General features: G+C 45.3%; 1 protein-coding gene and 1 long non-coding RNA gene across 8 annotated transcripts in view; one reads left to right on the top strand and one right to left on the bottom strand.

Moving 5' to 3' along the window:
• Window positions 1–20,085, top strand: part of Nnmt (nicotinamide N-methyltransferase) — a 31,146-nt gene extending 11,061 nt beyond the window's left edge. Inside the window, exons 3-4 of one of the 7 annotated variants that reach the window (XM_039081062.2) lie at window positions 8,827–9,172; window positions 9,916–20,085. In XM_039081062.2, the coding sequence (XP_038936990.1) occupies window positions 8,827–9,172; window positions 9,916–9,927 (358 nt within the window). In that variant the 3' untranslated portion in view covers window positions 9,928–20,085. The other 6 variants (XM_039081065.2, XM_039081066.2, XM_039081067.2 and 3 more) reach the window with 6 other exon arrangements.
• On the bottom strand, window positions 2,258–7,859 carry LOC120094143 (uncharacterized). Its single transcript, XR_005488152.2, has 3 exons — window positions 7,614–7,859; window positions 3,090–3,200; window positions 2,258–2,646 (listed from the first exon to the last, which is right to left on the bottom strand). It is a non-coding gene; the product is annotated as an uncharacterized LOC120094143 (long non-coding RNA).
• Window positions 20,086–21,664: the final 1,579 nt, after the last annotated feature.

The following is a 21,664-nucleotide window of genomic DNA, read 5'->3' as shown; positions in this document are numbered from 1 at the left end:
CATCCATCCATCCCTCCATTTATCCATCTGTCCATCTACACATCTATCCACTCACCCACCTATCCATTCATCCATCAATTGATTTATTCACCTGTCTACCCACCCATCTATCCACCCACTTGTTCATCCATTCATCCACCCACCCACCTACCTACCTACTCACCCACTCATTCATCCAACAAACCTCGATGAATAACTGTGATGCACCACATGACACTAGCTCTTAGGCTGGAGCAGAGAACGAGATAGGAGAAGACACCTTTCTGTCCTTTAGTTCCTATCAGAAGTCTGATAAATGTCTGATCATTTAGGGCCTTTGAGGTTACATTAAAGATTATGGTATTTAGTAACAAGTTGAAAGGCTGTTTTCATATGTCAATTTAACTTAGAAACCTCTTATACACCTAGCATAAGTAAAAATACATTTTCAAAAATGAAGGTGAATCTTACTATTCTTTTTTTTTTTTTTAATATGAAGTGTCTGATATTCCCCAGGACAGAATTAACTTGCTATAAGCATTGGACACTATCACAACGTATCAAGCAAACAAGGAATTTACCAGGATTGATAGAATTTCAGAGAAAATTTATTAAACAGAAATTCTCTGCCACTTTGAGACAACATATTTTTCTGAAATCCAGAGCACATGTCCTGAAAGCCGTGGGAGCTGCATTCCCGCTTTGCCTAGACATCACAGCTCACATCTCATTCAGAGATGAACCCTTCAGTCTAGCAAGATACTAAAAGAATCACTTATCTCCCAGTAGAATCATCAGCTCAGAACAATTGCCTCTTAAGACGCACTCCTGTCCCCCATCACTTGGCCCGGATGAGGAACTGTACTTTTGGCAGGGAGTTATCCTCACACCAGATCCAGCAGCTTCAACTGTTTTGAGAGAGATAGTGATCCCATTCAGCTCATGTCTCTCTCACATCTTCCAGTATCTCTATCAGCCTACAGTCCATTTCCCCCAAAATGATTTCTTCTTTATCTGGAGATATTTCTTGTGCTGATGGCTTCCAAGGACAATATGAGCTGGCTGCTTTCTTCGACTGCTTTGGGAGTGCAACTCAGACATTTAAAAATCTTTCACTTTACAATTATTTGAAAGTCTTAAACATTCGGTTACTAAACCCTCACTGTAAACCATGAGATATTAATATCATTAATACCCCGATCTGTCATGAGCAAGGAAAATGGACTCCTTTCTTAAGAAATGATATAAATAGGAGTTGGCCCGGTATTGGGAGCTTTAAGAGGCCTTGATGCTATCGCACGGGGGCCTGAATTCAGTTCCAAGCACCCACATTTCAGTAGCTCACAGTTGCCTATAACTCCAGTTTTAGAGGATCCCTCTTCTGGATTCTAAGGGTACCACCCCCCTACACACGCACATAAAAAAGAAAGAAAGGAAATTTAGAAAAGAAATCATGGAAATGTGAGCTAGCCTTAGCCCTTGGAACACATCGCTTAGCCTTGGGATCTCCAGATTAGCAGTTTCAATGTATCATGTAAGCAGTGTGTTTGAAATGCAAACTCTGGGGCTGCAGAGATGGCCCAGTGCCTAAGAACACTGGCTGCTCCTCCAGAGGACCCAGTGTTAATTCCCAGCATCCACGTGATGTTAATAACTGTTATCATTCCAGTTCCAGAGGATCTGACACCCTCTTCTGGCCCCCAAAGGCACTAGGCACACATGTTGGTGCTCAGACATACATTCAAACAAAACACACACACACACACACACACACACACACACACACACACACACACACACACACACACATGCTTATTTGGTTTGTTTTGTTTTAAGAAGGAAAAATGCAGACTTTAGGCCCCACCGTTCATGCACAGAGCTTGGGTTCCTCCTTCTATGAGATCTGCTGAGGTGACCGTGTGGGTAGGCAGGGGAACTACACCTAGAACTAAGATTCTTGCAGATGCACTGGGAGGCACAGGGGAGGGGAAGTGAGTTATGGGTATGCTGCACAAGCTCCTCTCTCCACCTCCCACACAGCCAGTGGGGCCTGGGGAGGACAGAGACTTCCAGGTGTCCCCTTAGAAAGCCTGAAACACTGAAGAGGTGACTGCTCTCCAAAGCCAGAGCTCTGCCTGCAGAGGTGAGTAAGGGTCGGGTATGGTGGTATATTTTTGTTATCCCAGCACTCAGGAGGCAGACAGCAGGAGCATCGAGTTCAAGACCAGCCTGGAGCCACAGGATGAAGCTGAGCCTAGCCAGGGCTGCAAAGCAGGTGTTTATCTCAGTACTTTATTAGTCTAGCAGTCTGACACTTTTATTTATAAGTTCATTACAATCATTTTTTTTATATTTTAAAAACCAAAGAAAAACACAAAAGGCCAGACTGTCACAAAACAAAATGAAACAGATATCATACTAACAACAATAGTTGGTACATAGTTCAAAATTATACACAACGGTGACAACTTTGTTCTTCAGGCCAGTATTGTGTTTGTTGCAAGTGTCTCTGGGTTTTCGAACCCACAAAAAGCTCGCTGATAGCACTCCTCCTCGGGATCTTGATGGTCACAGTGACTAACTGCCGACTGACTCTTTTATGGAGATGTCTCTCTTTCTCAGCGAGGCACTCTCCCATCTCTCAAGCACATTATCTCTCTGCAAATACTGATTGAATTGGTTAAGAAACCCTCAATTAGCCATTTCCATTCCATTATAAGCATCTGTTTATAAGTCTCAAAGGACCTGAAAGTCAGTGTACCCAGAATGAGTGATGACCCACTGGATCTCCTCCATAGCTAGTTTCCTGGCTCTTCCAATGACATCATCGGACAGTTAGTTGGACGACCCCAAAGCCTGGCGGTCAGTCTTGTCATTGCCCTCTTTGTTACGGACCACATCTAACCCAGGTCTAGCGTCTGTCCACTTTTCTTCCTGCGTGTTCCCTTTCATCAGTTTTATTCTTGAGATGCTTATCTCCCTCTGTATCCAAGCTGCCGTTCCTGAGGACGTAGACTCCCATCTCCACTATTGTCCTGTCACTCAATTCTCTACATCTTAAGACGTGCCGCCCATCAGGATCCCCTCCCTTTTTTGAAGCAAGGTCTTACTTGGTGGCCCCCATCTTGTGTTCTTGTTTCTGCTTCTGGGGTACTGCGATTATTGGCATGTGCCTCCACTCCTGCTCATGACGTACCTTCCAACATCACCCTTTAGATGTCCTAGGAGAGAAAGCAAAAATCCCAGTTTTGGAGACTCACCCCTCTCACAGTGTAGCCCTGGTATCCTAGAACTCGCTTTGTAGACCTGGCCAGCCTCAAACTCACAGAGATCTGCCTGCCTCAACCTCCTGATCCTGCTGAGATCAAAGGCGTGTGCCACCACACCTGGCCCAGGAAGGAAAAATTTAAGGATGATTGACAAAGCCTTCTGTTGTCTGGCACCCAGCATTTCATTTGTCTGATAGTCCAGGCTCACCGGCATACTCTTCTTATGTCTCGCACCGGATGGCCTTTGTACGTGCTGTCTTCTCAGGCCGAACCATCTTTCTCCCCTTGCTCTTCTCCTTGCCTCAGACAATGACGCCGTGTGTCTACTCCACATCTCTGCTCAAACAGCTCCTTTTCTTTCCACTGTAGAAGAGATCAAGCCAGGACCCCAACATCCCATGTTCTGTTCCTCCTTGAATGTATCTGTTTCACTTGCATTTTAACGAGTAATCCCTAGATGAACTATTTTCTCTCTCTTTCCCTCTGTAACCTCCAGGAAGACAGGAGCTGTTTCTCTTTTGCTCATCCCTGAGTCCCCAGTATCTTTGAGTCCCTTAGTACCCATCCAGCACCTAACAGAGGTTTAAATGTAAGTGGAAAATGAACGGATGCGTCCTGTCTTTAAGACTCCACCCTGTACCTACATTTCCCACCTGATTCAAGTCTGGGCTGTACTGAAGGATTATGGGCAATCCTTCCTGCCTCTCGACAAGCTGGTTTGACTAATTTCTGTTATTGATAGACAAGGTCTTGTGTATCACAGCTGGCCTCAAGCTCCTTCTGAACATGAGGGTGACCTTGAACTCCCGATCCTCCTGCCTTCAACTCCCAAATGCTAGGATTTAGGGCATATGCCACCACGCCAGACTTCTTTAGCCTTTATTTCCTTGAGATGTTTTGATGGCTTTGCCACAGGAGGGTTTGTTGGAGTCTCTGGGGATGGGCCTTAGAGCAGGGGATCATAATGGAAAAAGCCCCCGTGGACATTCTGACTTAACAACATCTGCCTTGCCTCTCAGGGTAGGCAGAATCTCAGGATAACTGCTGGGTATGGGAAGACATCCTCACAAAGGGCTCTTGCCAGGAGTCCTTACCTATTCTTTCCTTCTCCTCCGTGTCCCTTATGCTTGTGTATGTGGTGTATTTACAGAGGAAATGGCAGCCTCTGTTTGAAAGGATCGATCTTTACATGGAGAGCAATGGCCAAGCTGCAGTTAGCTTTCTGTAAACCAAGCGCCATGCTGTTCTGGCGTGTGTTTATCACCTTCTCCTTGAACTAACTGTGAGTCTGAGTGGTAATTGCCCAGGTTTCCAGGCGAGTCCATTTCCCTGTGGGTGTTATCCACAGTCCTCAAGGAGCCCTGAGGGGTAATCTTTACACAGCTACCTTGGCAAATGAGTTCACCAGTGTTTGCTTCGAGGCCAAGGACAAGCAGCTACCTAGGCAGTGGGAGCGCCTAACAAATTCCCCTCCTCAGATTGGCAATTTCCCGTGAGCTTTCGAGATTTCACAGTGGGCTTCACCGTGTGGGAACAATTTTCGTCATCGTCTGACTGGCAAGTGCTAGTTCTGTGGTAATTTGCGTCTTTAAAATAGCTTAATACACAATAGAGCACAAAGGTCCATGCTGCTTCTGACGTAATCGATTAAATACACATTCTCACGATGTCCCCGACCTACGGTGACATTTTAAAACATCCAAAAAAAAAAATCCCTACTAACAAACAACAAAAAAAATCAAAACCGAACAACTCCCCCAGAACTGTCATGTTGTATTTCCTTAGCCTCTTCTATATACTTGCTGTGTGTGTGTGCACACTAGTAATTTCTGGTCTACTTTACCTATTTAAATCTGTTTCTCATAGATGCTTCTTGTTTAATTATCTGCTTTTCTTCTTAATATGTCCTGCCAAATTGTCTGCGTTTAGCAGGACTGGGCAGCAGCCTTGGAACAAGTCTCCCTACCTTCGGGATAACAGTTGTTCGACTCTGCCCAGCATGGGAAGGAGTTCCCAGTGCAGGAGATCTCAGCAGAGGAGATTTTTAAATGAGGAAAATCCAAGACAAATTAGGACAAAGTGGTTGCCATAGGACTGTCTTCATTCCTGACAGACCCAACCAAGGGTAATTTTAAAACAGACTTTTATCATTTTAAATTGTGTATATACGTCTGTGGGGACTGGGTATGTGCCACTGGGTGCAGGGACCCATGAAGTCCAGAGATGTCAGACCCTCCTAAGCTGGAGGTGCAGGAGGCTGCGAGCTGCTCGGTATGGCTGCTGGGACCTAAGCTCCGTTGATAAACTGATGACATCACTGCTCTGTGGTATGGATGAGGAGAAGGTATTTATTGTAGATGTGAGATGTGAGAGAGAAAGAGAAGGAGAGGGAGAGAGGGAGAAAGAGAGGGGAGAGGGGGAGGGAGAGAGGGAGGGAGGGAGAGAGAGAGAGGGAGAGAGAGAGAGAGAGAGAGAGAGAGAGAGAGAGAGAGAGAGAGAACAGCAGCCAGGGGCATCTAGAAGAATCCAAAGCAAAGAGGGAAAGAAGCACAGTGAATATGGCCAGCACACTAAACATGACAAGGGCTCTCTGCAAGACAGGGGAGAACAGCAGGGGTTAGAAAGCAGAGGAAACTTGGTAAGAGAAGTAGGGGCCGAACACACACATACACATAGACACAGACAGACAGATGGACAGACAGGCAAAGATATACACAAATAGACATACACGCATAGGCACACACACAGAGACAGACACACACACACACAGACAGACACAAATAGACATACACACACATAGATATACACACAGAGATAGACAGAGACAGACACAGAAACATAGACACACAGACAGACAGGCAGAGACAGAGACACACACATAGACACAGACACACCCAGGCAGAGACAGACACACAGAGAGACAGACACACAGAGAGGAAACATAGTGAAAATAGCAGGGTTATAAGGAGATCGAGTAGCTGGGGGACAGAAGCCTGTGAGTTAGAGGGAGTGTGGGGCAGTGGTGGAGGTGAGATGGGCTAGGATGCTAACATGTGTAACAGGTACTTGGGATACTCTGGGAGCCTGGAGGCCAGCATGAGCTTTGATGTGCTGATGGGTACCACAGGTAGCCATGTGTCCCATCTGCCAGAGGTGAGGGAAATGACTCCTTTTGGTAAATGGGAATCAGTTTCACACATTTCTAAGGAATGCTGGCTTTTGTCTAACTGCCAGCAATGCCCCTGTAGTCTAGATTGATCTCACTGGACTGCCATTTGGAGTCTGGGGACTTGGAGTTTCCTCCCAGATCCTCTGCAAGAGCAGGCTGTACTCTCAACTACTAAACCATTTCTCCAGCCCCTGTTTTTCATTCTCTATGTAGAGACGAGTGTTTGTTGTAGAAATTCCCCCAGTAACACCTTGCCCTTTCTGTATATTTCTCACTCTCTTCTCCCCTCCACTTTTCCCCTCCTCCTCTTTCTTCTCCACAATCTTGCTACCTAACCCAGACTGGCCTGGACTCACATATGACCCACACCAGTCTTGAACTCACAATCCTCTTGCTTTACTTCAGCTTTGTGAGAGCTAGGATTGAAGGTGTATGTCACCATTTCTGGCAGCCCCTACAGGACCACGCAGAAACTTTGTTTAACTTTTCCCAGAACTATCTAGACTATTTTCCAAAGGAGCTAGACTACTTTAAGTTCTCACCAGCAGTGCATGCAGGTTCCTCGCCAACACTTTTTATCTGTGTTTTTCCTGCTAGCTCTCTCTCCCTTGTGGTTTGGGTATGTTTCTCCAATGGCTTCTGATACTTCCCTCTCCTGTGCTCATAATCAAGCCACTTATATGAAAAGTTATGGCAAACTCAAGGGACACTGGTGACTAACTGAATGCCCTGGGCTTAAATTTTTTAATCAAACACTCAGACTAGACAGCCACAGGCAGCTTCCCCCCACCTCAAGTCATTCTGCCCAGAGGCAGATTTATGTCTTCTTCAAAGCATTGGCTTTTCCTCATGACCAGAAGTTGTCCCAAACTTAAGGTTTTTCTTTCTTGGCTGAGGCTGAAGCACCCTCTTCTGTCTCCATCAAGCTTCGCCCTCACAGAGCCATCTCATCTCCCGGATCTGTGTCCGATGACAACGGGCTGAGTTCCCGAGTTCACAGCTGCGCATGCGCCAGGTGCTTTGCTAAGCGATTTCCTCTATGGGTTCTGCAGCAGTGAGCAGGGCTTCTAGTGAAGGTCAGGGTCTGGGCACATCACACACTCATACCTTCCTCCCTTCCTCTCTGACTTTCTGTTAGTTTCCCTTTTCTGGTTCCCCTCTCCAGTTTCTCTAGTGGATTCTATGTGTTTATTTACTTTATTACTTGGTTTCTCCCCTAGCAGACATAAAACGGATCCTGCGTGTCCGTTGGCCTTTCCATAGCTAATACCCGAGACGGTTGATTTGCCACGAGAAAGACTTAGTTTAGCTCGCAGTTTCACGTTGCTTATAAGTCTTTGGTGGAGCATCGCTGTAAGAATGCCGAGAGAGAGAGAGAGAGAGAGAGAGAGAGAGAGAGAGAGAGAGAGAGCCTGCCTATGTCTTCTTCAGAGCATTATTGAGAAACGCTACAGCGAGCTCATCTGAACGCTGCTACAAGCTCCTTTAAATACCCTCCACCCGTGCCCCATTGGTCCCAAGAAAGCATCTCCTCTAAACAGCAGCTCCCAATTGGCTGGCACTGTCTGCGTCAGCAATCCTTGATCTGTCGGTCAGTCCTCAATTAGGTCCTCTGGCAGGAGATGTCTTTGTGGCTGTGTGCCCCTTGCATTTATCCAGCGGCTGCAACACTGTTCTTCCTACAGCATTGGTGATAAGATGATCAGTAGGGCTTTTTTTTTTTCCCTGTCGTTTGTTTTTTTTTTTTTTTTTTTTGAGCCAGAGGCTCTTATGGTCCAGACTGCCCTTGTACTCATTGGGTAGCCAGCTTCTGATCCTCCTGCCTCCACTTCACAAGTGCATGCTAGAATTGCAGACAGACAGACAGACGATTTATATGATGCTAGGGATGGAACCCAGGACGTAGTTTGTACATGTCAGGCAGACACTCTCGTCAACTGAGCCAAAGTCCCAGGCCCCGTGATCAACAGCTTCTAGAGCTGTTTCTGGGAGCTGTTTCTGTTTCTCCCGTCATTAATAGATAACTACTGTAACAACAGTCAGTCAACACTTACGCCCTATCATTATTTACTGTGTGGGGGTCAAGAGCTACCACCTCGAAGTTTGACAGAGGTCAAGGACAGTACTAATAATTAAAAAAAACTATTAAAAATAAAAGATAATTTCGTGGAGAGCAGTTTAGTTTTAGAAGCGGATAGGGCTGTTGTGATTATTCACGTCATTTTTTTTTTTTTTTTTTTTGCTTTATAAAGAGATTTGACCCAGCTTTGGATCGTACGGTGATATGCAGACACTAGATCAGGATGCACTTAAAGTCCACGCTGACAGACATACTCAAACCTGACCAAAGAGATCTGAGGTCCCCATATCTAGAGCAGCAGGCAACTCTGATGCTTGCCTGTTTTCCAGAACCAAGGGACCGGAGAAGGAGGAGAAGTTGAGGCGAGCAATCAAGCAGGTGCTGAAGTGCGATGTGAGCCAGAGCCAGCCTCTGGGTGGGGTCTCTCTGCCTCCTGCCGACTGCCTGCTCAGCACACTGTGCCTGGATGCTGCCTGCCCTGACCTCCCGGCCTATCGCACTGCCCTCAGGAACCTGGGCAGCCTGCTCAAGCCAGGGGGCTTCCTGGTGATGGTGGACGCTCTTAAGAGTAGCTACTACATGATTGGGGAACAGAAGTTTTCCAGCCTTTCCCTGGACCGGGAGGCTGTTCGAGATGCCGTGGAAGAGGCTGGGTACACCATCGAGCAGTTCGAGGTGATTTCTCAAAGTTACTCTTCTACCACATCCAATAATGAAGGACTCTTCTCCCTTGTGGGGCGAAAGCCGGTGGGATCTGAATGACGTCCTGTGATCCCCATTAAAGGCTTGCTGGTTCACTTCAGGCTGCGGCTCTGAATACGGTGCTCGCCGTGTGGTGTAGAAATTGCATGGTGGTAGTGGTGGGGGTAGGGGTGGTATCCCATGGTTCGGGGTTGAGTGGGCAGTCACGAATGAGCTCACGGACCATTCCTCTGTGTTCCATACACACATGGAGGCTATGGAACCCTCATAACTGAGAAACCTGGTTTCCTCTACCTGTACTCACAAAAGAAGGCTTCACTACCACAAACATGCAGTTACTGCCTGCCACACCAGTGAATCTCACATGAATCAAGCTCATACCTGCCTTCGGAAACATCAGTTATTCACCATTAACCTCCCAGGGAGCTGCTGCAGCTCTCTCTTGCGTTCTTCCTGGAAAGACTGGCATGCCCCAGCCTCCGATGCTGATGAATCTGCTCTGGGCCCAGCCAGGATCTAATGGATCCCCTACCAGTCTAACTTCAGGGATCAGAGAACAGCTGATCAGTATCTCTTCCTTTAAATTCATCCCAGTGGTCTGTTGTTTGTTTGTTTGTTGTTCTAAATCCCATTTCATTTTCAAATTCTACCACTCCGTGGATGTCTCTCCTTCGGAAGTTATCTAACCATCCTGTTCTGTGGATGTCTCTCCTTAGGAAGCCATCTAAGCATCCCGTGCCTCAGTTTCCTCACTCGCAAAATGAGACTGAAGTAGAACTGTTTGTAAAGATGATGGGAGTGAATTCCAAGCTAGAAAGAATCCAGAGGGATGTCTGATACTCACCAGGCATGCGACAGATCAATGCTGACGGCTAGATCACCATTGTTGTCACAACCATCCTAACCCCATCTTTTGCTATCAGTTGCCAAAGCAGCTGAGAAGAGACATTTCCATCTCCATGTAGGAGATGAGCCCTTCACTGGGCTCTCCACTGGGGTGCTTGTCAAGAGCAGCCATGAGAAAACAGTTCCCACACCATGTGCCACCAGGTCCTCTCTGATTCATTGCTGGTAGTAAACATGTATAACAACCTCCTTGGGTTATTCCTGTGCCAGGTCCTGGGAATGTAAATGAAGCCCCAATGTCAGCTGACTCCAGAGCCCCTATCTTTGCAGACACAGCGACATGACCGGTGTTTCCAGATGCTGCCAAAGACAGTGCTCTCCGCAGTCCCCACCCAGAGTACTCTCCTTAGCATCTCAGCTCAGGATATCCAGCCTGACACTTCCAGGGAGAGCCACGTGGAGAAAGCTACTACCCTGCCTGTGTGTCAGAACCATGCTGCCTTCCCGCCCAAGCAGCAGAAAAGTTTTTCTGTCTAGACCAGGGTTGGCCAAGAGCAAATGCTTTCTGGCGTCATGGATCATACGGTCTTGTCTTGTTTGGTTGGTTGTTGAGAGAGGGGCTCATCACAGACACCGGTCTGCCTCTGCCTCCCAAGCCTTGATCAAGGCTACCCAACCCACAGTCGCAGCAGAATCAGCTATAGATGATGTGAAAGTGAAAATGGAGCTTCTCTCACTGAGTTAACTGGATAAGGAGATTTGGATCAAGGCTTTCAGTTTGTAGACCGGTTTGTGATCTGGGCTCGAAACAACCTTGCTTGCAGTTCAAGAAATGTCCTCCGAACACTTTGGTTAGCTTGTGATACTCAGTCACAACCATAAGGGAGCTCAAACCCTATACAAGGGTCAGGCCAGGGGACAGGTAGGATATTGCTTCTCCCACACTCTGCCCATACCCTTTCTTTTCTGGTTGCTGTTTCTCTCCGTCCAAACCCCTCAGCTTGAAGGCATCCCATAAATACAAACGGAAAATGGGAAAACAAGCAGGGCAGGGGAGTGCCGGATGAAGTGTCCACTGCATCAATATTTTCACGCTGCAAGTAACCATCCACTGGGGTATCATAAAATCAATTGACAGTCACAATGCACATTATAAAAATGACAGAGAACAAACCGGGCCAAAAAAAAATGCTAATAGCAGAGCAGCATGCAAAGATATTTTATGAGGTTTTGTTTTACGAATCTGCAGATCTCTCTGCTCACACGCTGACCCGCACTTAGACACAGCTAAGTGAGCACTGTAGGCAGCCTCCACCCAGAGTTAGCTTCCTGGCTGTGTAGCCATCTGAAAGATGCTTATCATATCCCCGTTAGTCATGTTTTCTTTTCATTTCTGTTGCCGGCAGAAATCACTCCGACAAATAGCGGGGTTACGGGAGAAAGGAGTTTATTTCAACTTCCAGTTCCAGGGTGCAGCCCACCATTGTGGGGGAAATCAAGGCAGAAACTTTGAACAGCTAATGCCACACCCACAGTCAGGAGCAGAGAGAAACGAGTGTGTACACAGCATCCATCGCTTGCTTGTTGATCAATGGCTCAGCTCAGTCTCTCCACTGTATTATAGTTTAGGACTCCCTGCACACACTGGGCTGGGCCTTCCCACATCGGTTGACTTAAGACAATCTCCCTGCAGACATCTCCCCAGGCCAAGCCAATGTAGATGATGCTCCACGGATGCTCTCATTCTATGTGATTCTGGGTTGTGTCAAGTTACCAGTTAAAGCCAGCCATCACAACTTGATGATTTGCTGCTGGGTTATGAGGTAGCATTTATTACTGACTGTGATCTTAAAAGGTTGAAAACCATGTGCCTAGACTCTGGGCTTCTGAGACGGGATTATGAGAACTTAACTTTTTTTTTTTTTTCCTTTCAATGTATGTTGCTTCTTCCTCCTAAAGAATGGTCAGTGGCTCAGAGAAACTGACACACAAACAAATGTAATACCAGGAATGAGAGAAGGGCTGGGATGGGGAGATAGTAGTACTGGGTGCTTCGAGGTAAGATGCCAAAAACCACAGTGTTTGTTCTGCATCTCGAAGACTGAATAAGGGTGTGTTTGCCAACTAGGGAAGGAAGAGGAGCCTGAGTACAGTGTGTGCCGATGCATGTAATGACTTCTGCCAGTAGCAGATCCACCTTTTACTGGCTTGTTCTTTCAGTAAAACCCAGACCTAAACAAACATTTAGCTTCTGGGTGCTTTGTTTGTTTGTTTGTTTGTTTGCCTTTTCTGAAATCAAATAGACCAACCAAGTCATGAGCAAACAAAGACTCAGGGGTCACTCTGGTCCCAACTTGTAAATGTCTTTGACCTCTGACCATGCTGAGCTTTTTCTAGCAGGCGATCTGAGGGAAGTGTTGAAGAGTTTCACCCTGAGCAAACTTGTATGAGGTAGGAGACTGTACGGCTATGCATAAAGCCCTGGGGAAGAACAGGGAGAAAGGAAGCTATTAAAGAGGGGGTTAGCCCACATAGGGTTTCCAGCCCAGCCTTGGTAATTCCTATCATCTGGCTGTCAAGAGTAATCAAAGGACATGTTCATGATATGGCTTACCAGACTCCACTTTGAAGACTGTGACTGCCTCTAATTTTAACCACCGGCCAACTCAGAGATTCGAGGCAACCAGTAAATCATGTGGAGGGGAGAATGTTGGAGATTGAGGACAGAAAATATGATCATCATTAAGAGTACCACACCACTCTCATCAGGATAGAGACCCTTCTCGAAAACAAGGGCAACAGATGTCTCTCAGGACCGGATTGAAATCAAATGAGATGCCCATGAAGCCCTTCTGTAACCTGCTATATTAGAGATCTGCAGTATAATTAACTCCTTCTAGAACAGCTATTGAAACACACGTTGCTCCATTCCTTAGATTTTCTTAATGAACAGAGTTAGGCTTGATCTTTGAACCTGCTTTGCCTTTTTATCCAAGTCTGCACCCTGGACACTCAGTATCCAACCTTATTTAGAGCCAGGCATCCACTCAGAAGACATTTACCACACTCTTATTACATTCTAAATCTTGTCTCTGGCTTCATTGACCTTAATCCTCGGGGTAAGGCATAGGCCATGGAGTCTCACAGCATCTAAAATGTATGTGTGCTAGTTAGTTTTAATTCTCAAAACAGCCACGAGTCATCTGAGAAGAAAGCCTGTATGGAGGGATTGCTTAGTTAGATCAGCCTGTGGGCATGTCCACAGGGGGTTGTCTTAATTGTTAATTGATGTCTACATCAATGCCCTTCTAAGGGTTCAGCCCACTATGGGAAGTACCATTCCCTAGGCACCTATGGTGGTTCTGGGTGGTGTAAGAAAGACAGGTGAGCATAAAGTAGCTAGCAAGCCAGTGAGCAGCATTCCCCCATGCTTTCTGCTTAGGTTTCTGCCCAGACTTTCACCAGTGTTGAACTGTGACCTGGAAATGTAAGCCAAATTAATCTTTTCCTCTCCTGAGTTGCTTTTGATCAGAGTGATTTGTTTATTGTTTGTTTGTTTTGTTTTTCAGCAACAGAATAAAATTAGGACAGTACACTATAACAGATCTTCTGGTGCTCAAGAATCATCAGCCTTTTCTGACAAAGCCCATCCAAACAAGACATGCGAGGCTTGTCTTACAGCTGTGTCTTATGTGCATAGCCCAAGTCTGTGCAGCTCAACTTTTTTATAAAAAAATGTCCAACTTCTACACTGCATTCTGAATACTATAGCCACACTACAGAGAAACACTGCTGTGAATGGATTCATGGATGCATCCTGCTTCATATTTTCCACTAGGAGTAAGAATCTCAACTTTTGAATCTCCCTGGCCAGTTTCACAAAGAATGGGAGCACATTGCTTGACCTCCACGAGACCAGCAGAGGGCGCACACGGCTCTTACTAAAGCCTTTCCAAGGCTGAGACCATTCACACCAGAAGGAATTTAAATAGAAATTAAACCTTCCAAAACAAGAAACCTATTTCCTTTGGACACTCTATTTATGAGGTTGCTAGGAAAAGGGGAAGAGAGCTCAGCACATTTTTCTCTAACAAAAAAAATATGTGATTACTTTTACACATTTAAAATTTTTTCCCTTTTGGGTCTATACACAAAATGCAAATTTAAATCACCCTATACAGAGGCTCTGGGCCAGTTTAGCATGAGAAATGTTGAATATGATATTATGAGGTTAACTTACCATCATCTTCTATTTCCTGTTTATTCAACAAAGGGACGAGAAGTTTTTGTGCTTTTGCAAATCTTTCAATATTTAAAAAAGAAAAAAAATCAAGAAGTATTTCAGTGGCTTTGGTTGCTGACGAAAAGATTAGGATCCAGATTTTAATTTTAATTTTAATGGTGTCTGATAAATTAAATGGGAAGACTTGGGCTGAATTGCAAACCTTTCACAGATTATTGAGTTAGTATTACCTTTGTTCTGACTTAAGTGTTGAAAACCAGAAAATAGTTTCTCTCCTGCTTAGTTATCATTTCTCCCCTTTCAGGGGGGAAAGAAGCCTTCGGATATTGAATAAACAGGTAGGTTGTTTTTAGCCAAGAGACTTTATACTCCAGAGGAGCAGGTATGCAAGGTATCAATAGGAAGACAGATGGTCCTAGAACAAACTGTGGCTGATTGCTCCTTACTGATCAACGAGAAGTCTCTGTTCCCCTTCACTTGTCCCACCCTCTCCAACTTTCTAAGCGCGGGGAAAGTTAAGCAGTTTAATATGACCTTTGCCCTTGCTAAATCAATATATCGACTACGTCTTTCTAATGTGGGTCAAGACTTGGAAAATGAAAAGCTAAAACCTTTTGTTTAATTGTCGAAAAGCTGAGACTGGGGTCAAGCCAAAGGACTTCACCTCCGAAAGCCCTGGTTTCCATGGCATAGCTGAATGATGTACCCTCGAGGTCCAGTGTTCTATGATTTTATTAATTAAAAACCATGCTTTCTGGAAGAGAATTCTAACACAAGCGCCACCTAAATTAATCTCATCCTTTAAGATTCAAGTAAAGGAGATGGGGTTGGAGCTCAGCCGGTATAGTGACTTCCTAGTATACACAAAGCCCTGGGTATCCCGTGAGATCTAGTATGGTGCCTGGTGCTTGTAATCCCCGCACTCAGGTGCTGAAACGGCCGGAGAGCAGAAGTTCAAAGTCATTTTCGGCTACATATGGAATTTGAGCCCAGATTCATATTGTCTCGATAGAATTTTTTTTTCCAAGTGAAATTAGCCCTACCTATCATCATTCACACACCCCTTAATTTCCTTCAATTTCCAGAGGGTGGGGGTGGGGGTGGCTTGTATTTTCCTGGTTACTCCTGGATCAGAGATTGCCCTGGTGTCTACTTTGCAAACCATCTCTTTTCAATCCTGACCTGATCTCTTCTGTATCTCACAACCTTGAGCCTACGGTTTACAGGAATCCTACTGGCTAGTGCGTGCTTGAGTTATGGGCTTGACCAAAGCTTCAAATTTCAAGATAACGGGGAATCATTCACTCCATAGGATGAAAGCAGTTTAAACTTGGTGTCTGCGTGAGGAATAGAGTGAATGGGGTGTATGTAATTATAAGGGGAGGTTGATTAGATGGCCTTGAATAAGCAGAGACTGGAACATCTTACAATGGCTGCCTCCAGGCCACAGAGCCAGGGAAGCCAGTAGCTGCCCAGGGTAAGAAGCTGGAAGCCTTGGAAAGAGAGGACATGTGGACACCAGCCCCATCCCTAGCCCAGAAGCTATCAAAGGAAAAAGTCGTTTTCTCCAATGGAGTCTCACTGAGTATACAAACCTAAGGGCAGGCCCCATACCCAGCAGTAGACGACCAACAACAAACAACAGCAAAATGAACTCAATGGTATTTTTGGAGTGTTTTGTGTTTGTTTGATTGATTTTTGTCTCATAATGCTTTGTCTGGGCATATTGTTTTGAACCTTACAGGTCTTTTGCTTATATATTATAGTTTTCAATCTTGTGTTTTTATGGGATTTCTGTGTGAGTAAATGCATGTATCTCTGTATCTACATGTGTTTCTTCGACATTTTCTTTGCCTCCCTTTTTTCTGTTTGCTTGTTCTCTCTCTCTCTCTCTCTCTCTCTCTCTCTCTCTCTCTCTCTCTCTCTCCCTCTCTCGGTTCTTTTTCTTTCTCTCCTTTCTGCCTTCCTTCTTTCTTCCTTGTCTTCCCATCTTATTGAATGGTGTCACCCACATTCAGTAGGGTCTCCCTACTAAGCTCACTCTCCCCCATGTCAATCATCCCTGGGAAACACCCTCAAAGACACATCTGGATGTAGAGAGAGTGTCTTGTATGGATGTATCACCTGTCAATTAAAAAGCCTATGGCCTATGGCTTAAGCAAGAAACAAAAGGTAGAACATCCAGGAAGCAGAAAGGATTCTGGGATAGAGCCGTGTGGGAGATCAGCCTAGGAAGATGTGAGGAGACAAATACATGGAGCCTGAGCACAGATAACCAGCCACGTGGCAGAATATAGGTTAAAATAAATGGGTTATTTTCCTTATGATACAGTAGGAGAATAACGTAGTTATATGGCCAGGTGTTTGTAAATATGTTTTGAGTTTGAGTTTTATTTCTGGGAGCATGGACTGGGAGATAGAACCAGACCTAACTTTTACATCCAGAAATATCTTACCAAATCTCTTAATCCAGTCCAGCTGTTACTCATCATAGGTGATCTGGGAGCCCGATCCCAGACACCTCTAACAAACCCAGGACCCCTGACCTCAGCAGGCCAGCTAGGGGGACAAAGTAATTGGAGAGATGAAGAGATTTAGTCAATATGGCCAAACTGAGGAAAGGAACCAAGAGGCCAGTGACCCAGCCCTCAGTCTCAGGTCCACCTTTGGAATTCTGATGTAAAGTTTAGGTCTAAATAGAGGGCTAAGAAGTCCTGGTCAAAGTGTTGTCCATCCATCAACCTTGTCTGGGTTCCAGGCTCTCCTGCAAGGTGGTCCAACAAGTGTCACCACTGTGTGACATCTCTTTTCTAGAACCAAGTTGCTATGTCTGGTTGGCACGGAGGCTTCAGCCTTTCCTTCTCCCAGCACAAGATTCCTGTGGGAAATTCCAGTTGCTGAGTTGTTCCAAAAGGATGATAGCCAAGAGGAGGGGCGCACATGTTTATTTAGAATCTCTGTGTCCCTGCCATGATGCCTCAAAGTCAACAATGTCTGAGTTACGGCTTTATTGCTGGGAAGAGACACCATGATCACTGCAATTCTTATAAAAGAAAACCTCTAACTGGGGATGGCTTACAGGTTCAGAGGTTTAGTCCATTATTGTCATGGTGGGAAGCATGGTGATACCCAGGCAGACATGCTGCTGGGGTGGGAACTGAGAGTCTACATCTGGATAGGCAGGCCATGGGAAGAGAGAGAGAGAGAGAGGCTGGGCATAGCTTGAGCTTCTGAAACACCCACAGTGACACACTTTCTTCAACCAAGCCATATCTACTCCAACAAGGCCACACCTCCCACTAATGCTGCTCTCTGTCCATAAGTCTATATTGGGCGTTTTCATGTACACCACAGCAACCAAGGTCAGATACCACAAGACCAATGTTTGTCAAGCCATCCTGCAAACACATTATTTTAATCCATATCCAAATAGAGACAGCAAAGCCATGATTTTCCCAACACATTGTCCCCGGTTCAGCCAAAAGCACACTGACTCCTTCCACAAAAGAGAACCGGGGTTTTCTGATAGTCTTCCTCTATTCCTGACACTGTCACGGCTCCCTTAGTCCTAACTTATTGGGGGATTTCTGCCCTTTACACATTATTCTGCCTCCTACCATCCCTTCTTTGGTCCCCAGGCCCTGCCTGTGACTGTAGCAGATGCTGTTCAGTCCCAAACAACTCATCATTTCACATCTTCAAACCTTGACGAAACCCCTGGAGCTTCACTTCCTTTGCGAAATCATGGTATTTTCCTTGAAAGGAACTTTTAAAATTGCATTTAAATTGAAGAGCAAGGGCCAGAGACAAGAAGGCCTTAAGTTCAACTCTATCTCAGATAGATGGACAGACAGACAGACAGACAGAAAGACACATGATAGACTTAAGTTCAATTCTATCAGATAGATAGATGGATAGACAGACAGGCAGACAGACAGATACATGATAGGTAGATGATATTTAGGTAGAAGACAGATGAGATGATAGATTATAGAGAGAAGATAGATGATAGATAATAGAGAAATGATAAATGACAGAGAGATAGATGGATGGACAGATAGATAAATGAATTTACCTCCTTCCTCTAACCAAGAAATCAGATCCTGAGTTTCCTAACACCCAAAGCAAAGAGAGGAAAGAGTGCTAGGAATGGTCATTAGTGCTGGTCAGACAGGACTACAGGTCAGACACACTCCTACCCTGACCTTCAAGTCACAGTCAAGGTGGATACAGGTGAGTAGCTTTATTATGTCACATGGTGTCTCTGGGAAAACATGGAGCCAAACCTGTCTTTGAGGGTTGACACATAGGGGAAGAGATTTCTAAGATAAAGTTGTATTAGTTAAAGAGGTATGTGTGTGAGAGAGAAAAAAACGCGGTCCAGATATAGAGAAAAACCACGTGTACAAAAACATACAGAGGACAGGGAGACCATGCACAGGCTTGGGGACTGTAGATGTAGTATGTACCCAGATGTGCCTCCCCCCACATCAGCACACCTAACCCCCAGCTGCTCTTCCTGTTGGCTGTCCACAGCACACAGCGGCTCCTTCTCAGGAGATGTGCTCATAACTAATGGGGGACATCTCCTCTAGTGACAAGCCACAGTCCTCAACCCATGGTCCTCTGATTCCAGATTTAAATAGCACGTCCTCCCTCCCATACGGGAGACCACTCGTTAATGCAGTTTGTGTTACTATGGTTTTGCCCTCATGCCTGGCACCCCCAGAGTCTACCTGATATCACATCCTTGCTGGGTCTCCCCTATTTCCCATCTTAGTTCCCCCTAAGTGTGATCCCTGAGGTCAGATATAGCAGAGCACGCCTTTAATCCCAGCACTCAGGAGGCAGAAGCAGACAGATCTCTGTGAGTTGGATGCCGGCCTGCTTTACACAATGAAAATCCTGTCTCAAAATACAAAAACAAAAAAACAAAACAATAACTAAATGGCATCTCCAATCCTTGGTCTGTGCTTCCGAGAAACAAGTTTTAGAGATAGTGCTCCTGAGGCTGAGGTTGCCAGGAGAAGCGGATTTGAAGTTTTCACTGATTGAAGCTACAGCTATTCTCAAAACATTTCCTCTGGCCCAGGGTTGGTTCCCAGCACTCATAAAAGGCATCTCATAACCACCTGTAACTCCAGTTCTGGGGATCCAGTGCCCTCCTCTGGCTTCCATAGGCACCTGCACATGTGTAGCGGACATAAACACACCAAGCACACACAAACACATAAACACAAACAAGTTCTTTTTTTCAAAAGTCCCTCAGGGATAGAGCCAGTTACACTTCTGATTCCGGGATCCAAGCTGAACTTGGCCTTCATCCACCCTCCTGACTTTTACAAATGCAAGGCACCAAGATGAAGATGTCATGGCTCTTGGGTGGTGTCCTCTGAGCCTCAATCTCAATCGGTGACTATATCTACCTCAAAGATAGTGATAAATTAAGTTTCTGAACCTAAAAGATCAGACACTGAATCGTGACATGGACAATTTCTGACACATAGCACTAAATACCCTAGTGTTTCTGTGACGGTTTGCATATGCTTGGCCCAGGAAATGGCACTATTAAGTGTGGTCTTGTTGGAGTAGGTGTGTCACTGTGGATGTGGGCTCTATGACCCTCATCCTAGCTCCCTGGAAGCCAGTGCTCTGCTAGCAGCCTTCAGATGAAGATGTAGAAGTCTCAGCTCCTCCTGCACCATGCCTGCCTGGATATTACTCTGCTCCCATTTTGATGATAATGGACTGAACTCTGAACCTGTAAGCCAGCCCAATTAAATGCTATCCTTTGTAAGACTCGCCTTGGTCCTGATGTTTATTCACAGCAGTAAAACCGTAACTAAGACAGTTTCCTTCCTCCTTTTACCCCATATAGATTAAGGTGAATGACTACCTGTGATTCAGACTGAGAGTTGGAACGATGCAGTGAGAGAACTCTAGTAAAACCCACTGTGAGAAAAAGAAGTGGAGCCCTTCTCCAACATGCAATGAGCCTTTCAGTTTCTTGCTCCTGGGCAATGAATACAATCTATAAATTAAAGATAATGAGAGCCCTACTAGAAAGCACAATTTTAATTACAGACAGTTAAGTGCGTTTTGGGCATTTGAGAAGAATCAAGTGTTTCACAGTTCACAGAGGGTCCTTGCTGGCTGAAGGGGAAGCTTGGCACTCTTGATAACTTAGTTATCACTAGAGGAATGCAAGATGGGAGGGAACCAGCATTCAAGGGGCAGTGGAGGACGGAGAAGTCAACCTTAATGCAACAGAACACCCCGTCGATGCTTAACCTACAGAGTCAAATGCTCAAGTCCCTGGGTTGAACTTGCTTCCTCCCATCCTTTGGTCTCACAAGAAACTATGAAGTGTCAGGCACTAGACTCTATAAAAATAAACAATTAATGTGGCATACATGGTCCACCCTCTCAGAACACTTAGTTGATTGGCAAATGCTGTGGGATAACGCTATACACCAAATCCATGTGTTGAAATCTAACTCAAGGTGACATTTCTAAGTAGCTTCTCAGATATTTTCAGGCTTGAAAGTCATTAAAGATGGATCCCTCCCTCATAGACAACAGTTATATTTCTGTTCTTGGGTTGAGAAATAGCTTCTAGACTGCCTAAAAGATTACAAAACTACCATCATCCAGATACTAACAGTCCTTTCTAGTAAAGGACTAAGAAATTCCATGGTTCCTTCCCTCAAGATTTAATCTTGATGGACTTGTCAACCACCTGCACAGAATGTCCTCTGCCAAGAAATCTATTTTAAAGCTATTCTGGACACTTTAAGAAATAATGTAAAACTTACCTAAAAATGTAGGTTGGTACAATAGACTCTGGCCACTGGCCACTGGCCACTGGCCACTGGCACCCCATAAAAGTGTTTTCCTCTGCAATCGTCCATGTGCACTGGTCACTATCACCCCTTGACAGTTCCTCACTTGACTCTAATGCAGTCTGCCATCTATAGTATGCACAGTGTGTCTCCTCTGGATTCTTTCCACAAAGATCCCAGGATGTGGGGTAGGTGTGGACCAGCCTGGTCCTGCGACAGCTGCAGGAGATGGAGTCTGGGGGGGATGATTTGATCATGAAAATAGAGCCCTCATGAATGGGTGGAAAAGACACAGAGTGACGAAGCTCCACCATGTAAGACAACATTAGAAGACAGCCATTTGAAAACCAGAAAGAGGGCAGTCACCAAATGCTAGGTAGGTGTGTGTGTGTGTGTGTGTGTGTGTGTGTGTGTGTGTGTGTTCGTGTATGTGGGTACATGTGTGTATAAATTCATGTGCATATCTATGTATGTGCATGCCAAAGTCAGAGACAAAATCAGGTGTCATTCCTCAAGTTTTGTCTACTCTTGTTT

This window comes from Rattus norvegicus, chromosome 8 (assembly GCF_036323735.1).
Source record: "Rattus norvegicus strain BN/NHsdMcwi chromosome 8, GRCr8, whole genome shotgun sequence".
NCBI classification, from domain to species: domain Eukaryota; kingdom Metazoa; phylum Chordata; class Mammalia; order Rodentia; family Muridae; genus Rattus; species Rattus norvegicus.
The sequence above is the reverse complement of the archived record's forward strand: the minus strand, read 5'-3'. Positions and strand labels throughout refer to the sequence as shown.